Here is a 13,635-nt window from a genome sequence, read left to right as displayed (position 1 = left end):
CTATTGGTTAATGCAGGACAGAAAGGACACAATCCTGGATAAGAGGTCATACCAGAAGTTACTGGTTGCATCACAGGCTGTAAAACCCAAACAAAAGTTTTAATTAAAACAATAACTGGCCGGATTAACTGTCTATAATATACCTTTGATGAGATGACTGTTGTGAATCATTGTAAAAATTAATCTAAATTGAATCTTGATTGATCAAACAGTTTTGACCTCTTTATGCTGACGATGCGGTCACCTGGATGTAAACACCTGCAGAGATAAATGTGAATCATCATGACGCGTCCTCCAGTAGATGGCGCTAAACCTGCTGTGATAAAGAGCAACGATGTTCAGGTTTACCAGAGTCACCACAGGACCAAATAAACCATTTCTACTCGGGTTCACGAGACCAGACTGGATTCACATTTAAACTTTATTAATGATTTAAATCTCCAAATAACAAAGAAAAACTTCAAGATTAGTTCAAATGTTCTGATGTCTGATGCAGTAAAACCAGTTAGAAAAAAGATCCAGAAATTTTTTTGTAGTTTCAGTAGAAACAGAAACGTCATTTCATGTGAACAAGAGGAAAAAATTAAAATAAAATCAGAAACTATGGAAGTTCATTCCTGCCACTTATTACAAATATCATATAGTATATAAAGCATCTCTTAATTATGAAATTTAAAGTCATAAATTTGAGAAGTCATTATGAGATTAGGTTATTTATCTTATAATCATAATTTTTATTGTGACTTTTTATGTTTTGTATCGTAATTTTGACTTCACACAAATAGTTGTTTTTTTATTTAATTCATTCAGTTTACAGCAAGATGTTTAAACAGACGGCCAAACACGAGTCTGAGCTACTCATCTGATCCTGGATCTGCCCTCCTGCCGTTTTCTCCTCGTTCTGGCTGAGCCGACATTTTGATCAGCTGCTCAGCGACATTGAAACATTCCTCCCATCGACCATCTCGAATCTTACTCTCAAACTCCTCCGTCAGCCTTTCTCTGGCATATTTCCTCAGCGTTTCTTCCAGAACCTTCCCCTCCTGCTCCAAAATCAGCTTATAAAACAGCCTCTGTCTTTCCCATCTGGAAGGTTTCCTCCATCCGAGTGTTGACGCCAGCGCCGGGACACAGACGAGACCGAAGAGCAGAAAGGAGCCGATGCTCTGCAACAAGAGCAGAAACGATGAGCTGAGTACTTTGTTTTCACTCTGCAGAAGACACAAACTCACCCTGGACTTGTTCTTCAGCTCGGTGATGGCGGCTCGCTCGCCGTCCGTCAGCCTCCCGGCGGCCCTGCAGGCCAGCTGCTCTTCAGCCTGATCCTTCATGCAGCAGGCGTACCAGTCTCCACCAATCAGCACGTACACCACCCACAGCAGAGCGATGAACGCCGCCTTGATGACGGAAACGCAGGAAGAAGCCAAGAAGCTGCAGGTGTGACGACGGTCGAAGGACAGCAGGTGTCTGCCGACTCTGTGGAAGGATCTGTCCGTCCACAGCATGAACACGAAGGCGGTGAAGACCGGCAGCGAAATGTGCAGGTTGCAGTCGAACTGCTGAGGATTGCAGGAGCATTCGAAGGCCTGGTCGAAGACCAGGAAAATCACAAACACCCCAAAGTAGGTGGAGAACCGTCCAGAGGCCCAGCCAGACTCTGTGTTCTCCATCTCTGATGTTTGTCTGGCAATCTGCAGCTGAAAGCCTCTGAACATGCAGCCCACAGAGTCCTCTGCTTCCTGTTTGAGGGCAGCTGAGTCAGCGTTGCTAATGCATCACAGCTGGAACGTAGCTGAAGAGTTAGCGAGGAAAAGGCTTCATGCACAAACTGTTCAGCTTCCTGGTGTAGCGGCAGCCTGACGTATGTAAGTCTGAGAGCCAGTCGGGACCACATACCACAGCTATGCACACGTGGTTTGCTCATGAAGCTGCCGAGAACAACAAGCCACAACAAGCTTATTGAGAGGGAAGTCAGGAGCTTTTCTGAAATGCAATGAAAGTTGGGTCCTACAAAAGCTCAACAGCTTCACTAAAATATAGACTTTAATATCAGTTTGGGTTTAGATCAGTTACGTCTACTTCACACAGCCGGACAAAGACGTAGAAAAGCCTTTCCCTGAGGACCCCTACATGCAACAACCCCCCATGTTTAAACCATGCTTGGTCTTATGATTTATTAGCTGCTTCTCACCATAAATGATGAATTTTGATTCCTTTGATCCATGCCACGCTGGGAACCAGTAAATAACAATGAATATGCTGTGGGCTGTGGGAGACTTTAAAGAGCATTTAATTCTGTAGATCAAGCCTGATCTAAAGTTCCAGCTTCTGTTCAGCATTCCTGGATGAAGAAATCTTAACGTTACATGAAGTAAATATTGTCATTTTGCAGCATCTCAGTTAGCATACATAGATAAGAAAATAGAAATATAACAGGCAACATAAATCAGTAAAAAATATAGACAAAATAGACCACATACAATCATAAATGCTGTAAAACCCAGAACGTTGTAAAACTACGGAAGCTGTAAAACTTTGGACGCTGTAAAACTACGGAAGCTGTAAAACTACGGAAGCTGTAAAACTACGGAAGCTGTAAAACTACGGAAGCTGTAAAACTACGGAAGCTGTTAAACTACAGAAGCTGTAAAACTACGGAAGCTGTAAAACTACGGAAGCTGTTAAACTACGGAAGCTGTAAAACTAAGGAAGCTGTAAAACTACAGAAGCTGTAAAACTACGGAAGCTGTAAAACTACAGAAGCTGTAAAACTACGGAAGCTGTAAAACTACGGAAGCTGTAAAACTACGGAAGCTGTAAAACTACGGAAGCTGTAAAACTAAGGAAGCTGTAAAACTACAGAAGCTGTAAAACTAAGGAAGCTGTAAAACTACGGAAGCTGTAAAACTACAGAAGCTGTAAAACTAAGGAAGCTGTAAAACTACAGAAGCTGTAAAACTACAGAAGCTGTAAAACTAAGGAAGCTGTAAAACTACGGAAGCTGTAAAACTACAGAAGCTGTAAAACTAAGGAAGCTGTAAAACTACAGAAGCTGTAAAACTACAGAAGCTGTAAAACTACAGAAGCTGTAAAACTACGGAAGCTGTAAAACTACAGAAGCTGTAAAACTACAGAAGCTGTAAAACTGTGGACGCTGTAAAACTACGGAAGCTGTAAAACTACGGAAGCTGTAAAACTACGGAAGCTGTAAAACTACGGAAGCTGTAAAACTACAGAAGCTGTAAAACTGTGGACGCTGCAGGTGTGAAATCTGAATCAGGTGCCATGTAAAATGCGTATTAATCTTGCTTCTTTGCTATTTGCTAATTGCAACGTCTTAAATTGCTAAATAATTAAAATGATTCATCGTTCAGCCCTGCCTTGAAGCCCAACTCATCGAGTACGTACAATGAGAATTAGACCCAGGAAAGAGGTTTGAACTTAAGTTTGATTGATCAGTTGTGGCTTCTAAAGTTCAGGGATCCAGACGGTGCTGAGAGCACACAGACAGGTGAGTTCATGAAAGCCAGGAATTCCAGGAAATTTCCTGAAAGCCTTGGCTTGATGCAGCTGGTATGATGGGACCATGTGGGAAGCAGTAGGTTCTCTGAAGGTCTGCAGACACTGGAGGAGACAAGCAGGTAGTGATCAGCGGGATGATGGCCTCTGACAGGAAATCATGTAGACACAGTAATGCTCCAGCATGGAATGAAGATCAGCCTAGAGCAGCAAAGTGAAATTAGCTGGATTCACCGAAGCTAAGGAACATCAGCCACTGGACACACCTCCTGTATGGACCAACAGAAAGAGGAAAAAACTGCAGATCCTGGGGACCCATCACACACTATTAGTTTAACAGATTCTCTCTTGGTTTAGTATGTAATCAATAACTAAAGCAAGTCCACTTCCAGTTTAACAGCTAATACCTTGTCAGATACACAACATGATCTAAGGCAGGTTCATCTGAACGTAGTGTTAAATTCATCAACGCACATTTTTTACCAGACAAAAACTAGACTAGACGAGACTAAAACCCCCATTAATAAAGGATAACTGGGACTAAATCAGAATGCATGTTCGTGGACTAACAGCGACAAGATATAAAGTTCACTACATAAAGACTGGACTGAAATCTATGGACATTTTAGTTCACAAACAAAGACAAGATGAAAATTATATTATTTTACGATATGATTTAGTAAAATCCTGTCTCCTCCTTCTTGGTTCTCACTCACACCCCCTTTCAAACCTGCAGTGGGCAGGTGAACAAACACAAGGGACAGACGAAGTTAAAAGTTAAACATTAATGGCCATGCTTTGCACGGGGCCCAAGAGAAAGTGAAGATAAGATAAATGGACCCATTTTCGCTACACTGAAGTGGAGAAAAAAAAACCTGAAGCTGGATTTTAGTGGAAAGAAAGGACTGTGGTCTGGAAATAAAGCTGGAAAAACACAATAAATCTGAAGAGACACGTCGCAGTTCACCACAAAGACATTGTGGTAAGTTAACAAAAAGTTTGGTGGTGGTTGTTTATAATATAACATTAAACTACCAGCTGTAATGTTCCAACAATAACGTTAAACTGACCGCGAACGGCTGGCTAACTTACTAGCTTCGTAGCATGTAGCGACCATAGCCACTTGGTGATAGGATTGTGTGTGAAGTTGAATTTATGCTAACTTTACTACATTATTCTGGTCGGGCAACTATGTTTTCAGTTTTATTGTAAGTTTAATTAAAGCAGACAGAAGTATGAGCTAATCTAGAAGCTGACAGCGAACTATAGTGAACACAAAACACCTGGGCGGCTACACATGGATGCAAACTAAAACCTAAAACGTACTGAAACAAATAATCTAGATAAAGTAATACACCACACTTAATTCAAAACAACTTTAACCTACATTTTCATACATGAAATAGTCTAAATGTGCTATAAAAGTAAGTAAAATTGTGTTTTGAATGTTTGGGGTCGTCAGATTTTTGTGATATCAAGATGGGGTTCCAAGTTAAAAAAGGTTGGAAACCACGACTCCAGGAGTTTACATCCCAATGTTTTTATTTGGTGACATAAAATGCTGTTCTGTTTGTCTTCAGGTTACCATCACAAGGACATTTGATTTGAATTGGCATCAGTATTAATATAAATAAATGCATGTAAACAATTATTTCTGCATAAAATAGGATAGTTATGTTTTAAGTATGAATTTTAAATGGATGTAGTTTAACAATGTTAAACTACATTTAACAATGTTCTCTTAACTACTAACAATGTAAAATACTACTAACAATGTTCAGTATAATCTGCCTACAACAAAAAGTAAAAGTGTAAAATGATTGTCCTGACTAAAGCTAGACTAAAATGATGTTTCCTTGACTTTTAGTCAACTAAAACTAAATAAATACGAGATGAGGTTGACTAAATGTGATAAGCGCGATTGAAACTGGACTAAAATTGAGTACGTCACATTTCACAACTCAAAGCGCTTTACACAAAACATTAAAGCATTACAGCAGGGTGCAGAAGCAGCATTAAAATAAACTAAGAAATAATAAAAGACATGAAATAGAAACAGAACAAGCTACAATTGAGAGAAAAAGACACATATGAAACAAACAGATGTCTTCAGGAAAAATGCAGCGTTCGCAAGAAGGTACACTACCTGGCCAAAAAGAGTGGCCACCTGGATTTAACTAAGCTAACAGGTCGGAGCCTCCTATTGGATAATTCCTGCAGGGTGATCATCTTCCAGCTGCAACTAGTTATTTACCTCCAGCTGATGCAACGAGCAGCTTCTCATTTTTTAAATAAGCATGTGGAAAGACACGTCCTGTGGTCGTGGAGAAGATGTTAGTCTGTTTCAGAAGGGTCAGATCATCGGCATCAAGCAGAGAAAACATCTAAGGAGAAGCAGAAACTACTAGAACTGGCTTCAGAACTGTCCAACACGTGATTATAAAGTGGAAGGATGGTGGGAACCATCGTCTTCCAGGAAGAAACGTGGTCAGGAAAACATCCTGAATGATGGTGATTCAACGTTTGGTGGAACCAGATGGAAGAAAAACAGCAGTAGAACTCAGGACCATGTTTAATAGTGAAAGTTAGAACATTTCCACATGAACAATGTGAAGGAACTCAAGGGACTGAACAGCTGTGGAGCCAGAAGAAAACCACTAACCAGTGATGCTAACCGGAGAAAAAGGCTTCAGGTTGCTAGGGAGCATAAAGACTGGACTCTGGAGCCATGGAAGAAGGTCATGTGGTCTGATGAGTCCAGATCTACCCTGGTCCAGAGTGATGGAGCATCAGGGTAAGAAGAGAGGAGGATGAAGGGATGCAGCATCATGACTAGTGCTGCTGTACAAGCCTGTGGGGGCAGTCTATGACCTGGGGTTGCTGCAGTTATTCAGGTCTAGGTTCAGGTCTAGGTCCAGCAACACTATGTGTCAAAAAGAATGAGGTCGGCTGATACCTGAATATACTGAATCAGCAGGTTATTCCATCTTCCCTGATGGTATGGCCATATTCCGATGGCCAACATCATTGTGTAGCATCTTCTGATGCTACTTCCAGCAGGATAATGCACCATGTCACAAAGCTCAGATCATCTCCACCTGCTTTCTAGAACATGACGATGAGTTCACTGGACTCCAACGGCCTCCACAGCCACCAGATCTCAGTCCAGTAGAGCAGCTTTGGGATGTGGTGGAACGGGAGATTCTCATCATGGATGCAGCAACTGTGTGATGCTGTCATGTTAATATGGAGAAAACCTCTGAGGAAGGTTTCCACCACCTGCTTCATCTATTACACCAGGATTAAAAAGGTCCGACCCGGTACTAAAAGGTGGACCTGATGAAGAGGACGACCCGGTACTAGAAGGTGGAGCTAATGAAGAGGACGACCCGGTACTAGAAGGTGGACCTGATGAAGAGGACGACCCGGTACTAGAAGGTGGACCTGATGAAGAGGACGACCTGGTACTAGAAGGTGGACCTGATGAAGAGGACAACCCGGTACTAGAAGGTGGAGCTAATGAAGAGGACGACCCGGTACTAGAAGGTGGACCTGATGAAGAGGACGACCCGGTACTAGAAGGTGGAGCTAATGAAGAGGACGACCCGGTACTAGAAGGTGGACCTGATGAAGAGGACGACCTGGTACTAGAAGGTGGACCTGATGAAGAGGACGACCCGGTACTAGAAGGTGGAGCTAATGAAGAGGACGACCCGGTACTAGAAGGTGGACCTGATGAAGAGGACGACCCGGTACTAGAAGGTGGAGCTAATGAAGAGGACGACCCGGTACTAGAAGGTGGAGCTAATGAAGAGGACGACCCGGTACTAGAAGGTGGAGCTAATGAAGAGGACGACCTGGTACTAGAAGGTGGACCTGATGAAGAGGACGACCTGGTACTAAAAGGTGGACCTGATGAAGAGGACGACCCGGTACTAGAAGGTGGACCTGATGAAGAGGACGGCCTGGTACTAGAAGGTGGAGCTAATGAAGAGGACGACCCGGTACTAGAAGGTGGAGCTAATGAAGAGGACGACCCGGTACTAGAAGGTGGACCTGATGAAGAGGACGACCCGGTACTAGAAGGTGGACCTGATGAAGAGGACGGCCTGGTACTAGAAGGTGGAGCTAATGAAGAGGACGACCCGGTACTAGAAGGTGGAGCTAATGAAGAGGACGACCCGGTACTAGAAGGTGGAGCTAATGAAGAGGACGACCCGGTACTAGAAGGTGGAGCTAATGAAGAGGACGACCCGGTACTAGAAGGTGGACCTGATGAAGAGGACGACCTGGTACTAAAAGGTGGACCTGATGAAGAGGACGACCCGGTACTAGAAGGTGGACCTGATGAAGAGGACGGCCTGGTACTAGAAGGTGGAGCTAATGAAGAGGACGACCCGGTACTAGAAGGTGGAGCTAATGAAGAGGACGACCCGGTACTAGAAGGTGGAGCTAATGAAGAGGACGACCCGGTACTAGAAGGTGGAGCTAATGAAGAGGACGACCCGGTACTAGAAGGTGGAGCTAATGAAGAGGACGACCCGGTACTAGAAGGTGGAGCTAATGAAGAGGACGACCCGGTACTAGAAAGTGGTCCTGATGGAGAAGACAAAGAAATAATTAGGGTTTTCTCACTAACTTTATTTTATCCGTCCATCCATCCATTTTCTTCCACTTATCCAGAGTCGGGTTGCGGGGGCAGCTGCCTAAGCAGGGAAACCCAGACTTCCCTCTCCCCGGCCACATTCACCAACTCATCCGGAGGGATCCCGAGGCGTTCCCAGGCCAGCCGAGAGATGTAGTCCATCTAGCATGTCCTAGGTCTTCCCCGGGGCCTCTTTCTGGTGGGACATGCCCGGAACACCTCACCAGGGAGGCGTCCAGGAGGCATCCTGACCAGATGCCCGAGCCACCTCATCTGGCTTCTCTCGATGTGGAGGAGCAGCGGCTCTACTCTGAGCCCCTCCCGGATCACCGAGCTTCTCACCCTATCTCTAAGGGAGAGCCCGGCCACCCTGCGGAGGAAACTCATTTCAGCCGCTTGTATTTGCGATCTTGTTCTTTCGGTCACTACCCACAGCTCATGGCCATAGGTGAGGGTAGGAACGTAGATCGACCAGTAAATGGAGAGCTTTGCCTTTTGGCTCAGCTCCTTCTTCATCATGACAGACCGGTGCAGAGTCCGCATCACTGCAGACGCTACACCCATCCGCCGAGAACTTTATTTTATTTAAATAGAACCAAACAGAATCTGCTGCAGCTTCACTCAGTAGAAGTTGGATAGAGACACGTTTCTATTGTGGTTTCTGTTATTGTGGTCCTTCATAGACATGGACGTCCTCCATACCTTCCCACCTGCCTCTGATAAGATCCTGGACCATCATCTCTGGGTCTCTGCAGGATTTAGAGCTTCTCTCATTTTCCTGCAGATCATCTCGTTTCATCAGGCTTGATGGAAAAGTCTGTAAACTTCCATCTTCTCGGACCTGATAAACATATTTTGTTTTGTGTACAGCTCAGTCAGCAGTGAGGTGAAAATCTGTTAATGGATGTTAAGTGAATATCACACACATATAGAAAATCCTCTGGAAAGAGCTCCTCTCTGCCTTGGTGGACTTTCCAGCCTCACAGAGAAGCAGTGAGGCATCATCATGCTTTCAGTCTTTTCTGAGCGGTAAGTCCTGATGGGACAAGGATCCTGGGTTTCCTCTGTCAGCAGAAATATGTGCAGCCTCTCCTCTCTGCCTTTACTTTTCCATCCTTCTGCTTTCTGTTCCTGCTGGTTTTTCATCTTCCTCTTTTCTTTTTCTACTTTCATTCTACAGCGACCACGAGTATATCCAGAGCGTGACACGATCACACAGAAGGAGAAACAAGTAAATCAACAGGATGAGCTGCGGTTTAAAATAAGTCAACCTTCACTTTCATTTTATTGAAATGATGCATCGCCACCTCCAGCTACAAGAGTAAAACTCTGGCACACAAAGAGCTCAGATATCAGACCGACTGGAGGGTCTGAAGATTAAAAGTCTGCCTGAAGTCTGGTTTTTAAAAAGCTGAAATGTGCAGGTTTGATTAATTTCTTCAGTGTCAAAGAAATACCAGTTTCCTCTGCAAAGATCTGATTGGCTTCTTTTAGCTCCTGCAGCTGGAATAGTTTTGTTTGAACTGTAGCCATCTTTGAGTCTTCTTACCTTTTGCCAGGCGTCACCAGACAGCACCTGCACCACGAACAAAAGGTGGTGGGGCCACAACACTTGAGCCTTCAATGTGACTGACCACAAAATGCTCGACTGCAGAAACAAGAACCACTGCATCCGTCTGTGGTTTGAGCAGCTCTATAAATTGAGGAATGGCAATAGGCCAGGATCTGAGCAGACCCCCAAACGTGTACTACAGCCTACAGGATCTGCAGCATCCTGCAATGCCCAGATAATAAAAGAATAATGCAACTGGTATGAGGTTAACTTTGTAAAGAAGTCACAGGACTTTACTCTACTAAGGTCAGGCTGGATCAACACGGTGCTGACCCCCACCACAATGTTATACAACACAAAGTGGAATGTCCCTGAACACAGGAAACCGTTAATGAGTTCAGACTGATCCGCCCGACAGCCTTTAGAGAAATGCTCAAACAAAGAACTCGGACTACAAAGGGTCCTTTTCCACCGAGCTGGTTCCAGTGCTGGTTCAGAGCCACTGCCCAAGCTCCGGCTCCTGGCTCTCAGAACTGGTTCTTAGCTAGCTCCAACTCTTTGCTGGGCCAGATCTAAGAACCGCTTCAGGTAGGTTGAGTCAGCGGTTGGAGGCGGGGCTACTCTGCTCCAAGAGTACACTGAACTGCCGTCTTCAAACCAGAGAAGCCATGGATTGTTAAAACCATAAAATACCACTTTTATTGACAAAGCATGGTTGACCAACGTCCAGCACAACAATAAAACAGAAATGATTCATGTAAACATTAAAAAAACAAAGAAACAATAGAATCAGAAGACAGTAAAAGCCACGTCAAGCTCACGCCGGGTTAAAAGCCAAAGAAAAAATGTGTGTTTTTAGAAAAGATTTAAAAACATCGACTGAGGGAGCTCATCTTATATGAAGCTCATCCCAGAGCTTTGGGGCCACAACAGAAAAGCTCGATCACTTCTCATTTCTTTGTGATTTAGGACCCACCAGTAACATCTGGTCAGCTGATCGGGGGGAAAAAGAAGGGGTGCGCCAAGTCGGACAAATATGCCTAAAGAACTAAAAGCAAATAACAGACCCTTAAATTTCACCCTGAATAGAGAAAAACAAAGTTGTTCCAAAGAGGAGACCCCGTGTTTCCTCTGACATTCAGCATGAACTGGAGGGGTCCATCGGACAAACGCTGCTTCCAGACAGAAAGAGATGCTGCAGCAGCCTGCGATAAAAAACAGCTCGTAAAACACTGAAAAGAAGATTTCAGGAACATAATGGAGCTGGAAAGAAGCAGCAACGCTCCATGGGTTCAGAGCGAATGTCACTAAAAGGCCTGAATGTCTTTCCTGGTTTGAGGTGGAAAGCAGATTGTTGGTTGATGGTTTTCATCAGGACTGACAAAGACCCATTTGTTTTCTACAAAAAATGGTCTTTTAGTAAAAATACTAACTATTCTACAGGCCCGCTGATGGAGGTTGTTTTACCTTGTCAAAATCTAAAACTACATCAGTTAAATGTACAATTATTTTCTCTTCCAAACACGTTTCATATACACAACAATATATATGGTTTTAAAAAGACACTAACTAGAGGAAATTCTGGAAATGAGTAAGTATTTTTGGTGTGTAATGAACCTATGGGCATTTTATTTTTCTGTAATATTTTAAATTAATTGAATATATTTGTATATTATTATAGATTTAGTCGGAGCCTGTCAAAAGGTGTGTCTGAGTTTATTTAAATGTGTGATTTATCAATGTTTTAATTGTAGTAGATGTACAGTATGGTACGTTATGTATTTGTTATTGTATTGTGGTGGGCAGTGTGAATGTGTATTGTTGTATAGTCACCATGTAAATTGTGCAAACCCCAAAAAGAATAGCTGCTGAGATGCTGAAACTAATGGCAACCCTAAACAAACAGGTGACAAAGAACAAGCCTCATTTTAAAAGATTAAATTCTGCTCCAGCACAGCTCCGTCCGTCCTCCTGCACCTGGTGGACAAGTCCACGGTGGGAACCAGGAACACCACTGAATCCCTGTCTTATGCAGAGCTGCTGGAGAACCTGGAAAAGAGAGAGGAGTCACTGCAGGAGGACGGGGAGAAAGTTGACCTCTCATTGGCTGCAAAGTCTGAAATTATTGAGGACAACAGCAGTTCAGTATATTATAACACGGTAACTAATTATGTAATTAATTGCGTGGCATGACAAGCCTCATATATCCATCATTTCCCCGTTATGATGGCGGAACGTGGTGAGACGCCAAATAATAATCTAATAATACAATTAATGGTTTGTAAAGTTATGTAAAGAAGAAACGAAATGTCAGACAGTTTATTGCTTGTCAGGGTTAAAATACTCATTAAAGCCGACCGGACGTCAGTCCCTTCCACACTGGCTGCATTCACCGCCAGTAGCTCCTGATGTTGGACCAGGATAAACATTCAATGATGTCTCTTCTTCAGAGCTGTGGTGTGTTGCTGAGCTGGTCCACTGCAGAGTCCAGCACCGGGTTGAGGTCCCCTCCCTTAACCATCCGAGAGTGAAGCAAAAAGAGTGAAAAAGTCCATGTTCATTCCACGTGACAAGCAGAGCACTCGGGCTTTAGTTACCGGTGTGTGTGTGTGTGTGTGTGTGTGTGTGTGTGTGTGTGTGTGTGTGTGTGTGTGTGTGTGTGTGTGTACATGCGCATGTATGTAAATGATGCTGAGTGTTCTGTGAGTATGTGTATGTGTCCTGGCTAATCGTGTACTGAAAGTGTGTGTTAGACCCAGTAAAAACCTGATCTCCATTCTGGAACCTCCGTGTTTGTTAGTATTCCCATTTAACACGAGTAAATTAGCCAAATGGATTTTTATCACCAACACTAAGAAAACAGAAGCGATTCAAACCGATCAACTGAGTTTAGAAGTTTAGATAGACCCTGTAGACCAGCCGGTCCGAGATGACCGCACGTGAGCCACCCTCCTTCAGACTGGGACCAGAATCTTTCGGCGCTCCAGGATCTCCTGGGAGTTCTGGTCGTTAACGACGAAGGGTCATTTAAGGTTTATATTTATTCTTTCTCCTTTTCAACGTGTGGAAAGAAGGAAATGTAAAGGTGTAAATGCTGGAACATGTTTGAAACTAATTCAAGTTTCACCGCTTTCATCTGTAAAGTAAAATCCTGCCAGCAGCTTCAATTAAAAGTACCCTACATTCGTACTACTACTTGGCAACTTTTAAACTATGTCAGTATACACACACACACACACACACACACACATATATATATATATATATATATATATATATGTATATATATATAGTAGTTTGGACACACTTTCCCATTAAATCCAATAAGTAAGTGTTGTTACTGGTCAAGTACATAACTTCCATACAGACTGGATGGAGGCTGTGGTGACTTTCTTTTTCTGTCCTTTCACACTTGTGGTGTCAACTTAAAAATTCAAACAGAACTTTCTTAAATTGTCTAAATGTAAAGAAAACATGGGAAGAAAAGTATATAAATCAAATTTATAGCAGCAATCTGACAGAAACATATCATCAATAATCATTTTCAACTGTACAATGATGAAAACTATTAGAAACATCTTATTTTATTTAATAATAAGACACTGTTGATACTAAACATAAAAAGTCACGTTCAAACAGAATCCAAGGATAGTGCACTTCCTTCCTCATTACAGCTGCTTTAACCTATCAGTCCGTCCGTCCATCCAGTGGGGATATTTGTTTTTACAGTATTTGTCGTAAAAATAGCAGTAGATTTTTATCATTTTGTAGTTTGTACTTAATCAAAAGAGCGATAAAATCAGCTTAATTTAAAGGTCCCATATTATACACTTTATTCCCAATCTGAGACCATTCATTAATATCTAAATGAAATATTTCCGCCATGGTATGGACAAATCGACCCTCAGTTTGAGTGCAG

General features: G+C 42.9%; 1 protein-coding gene across 1 annotated transcript; it reads right to left on the bottom strand.

Moving 5' to 3' along the window:
- Positions 1-402: 402 nt before the first annotated feature.
- LOC121651686 lies at positions 403-1,826 on the bottom strand. The gene is made up of 2 exons (XM_042004051.1): positions 1,233-1,826; positions 403-1,166 (listed from the first exon to the last, which is right to left on the bottom strand). Exons 1-2 carry the CDS (start codon positions 1,713-1,715, stop codon positions 855-857), a joined length of 795 nt encoding a protein of 264 aa, XP_041859985.1. The 5' UTR covers positions 1,716-1,826; the 3' UTR covers positions 403-854.
- Positions 1,827-13,635: the final 11,809 nt, after the last annotated feature.

The sequence above is a fragment of the Melanotaenia boesemani genome, chromosome 13 (assembly GCF_017639745.1).
Source record: "Melanotaenia boesemani isolate fMelBoe1 chromosome 13, fMelBoe1.pri, whole genome shotgun sequence".
NCBI lineage: Eukaryota > Metazoa > Chordata > Actinopteri > Atheriniformes > Melanotaeniidae > Melanotaenia > Melanotaenia boesemani.
This window is presented reverse-complemented; position numbering and strand designations above follow the sequence as displayed.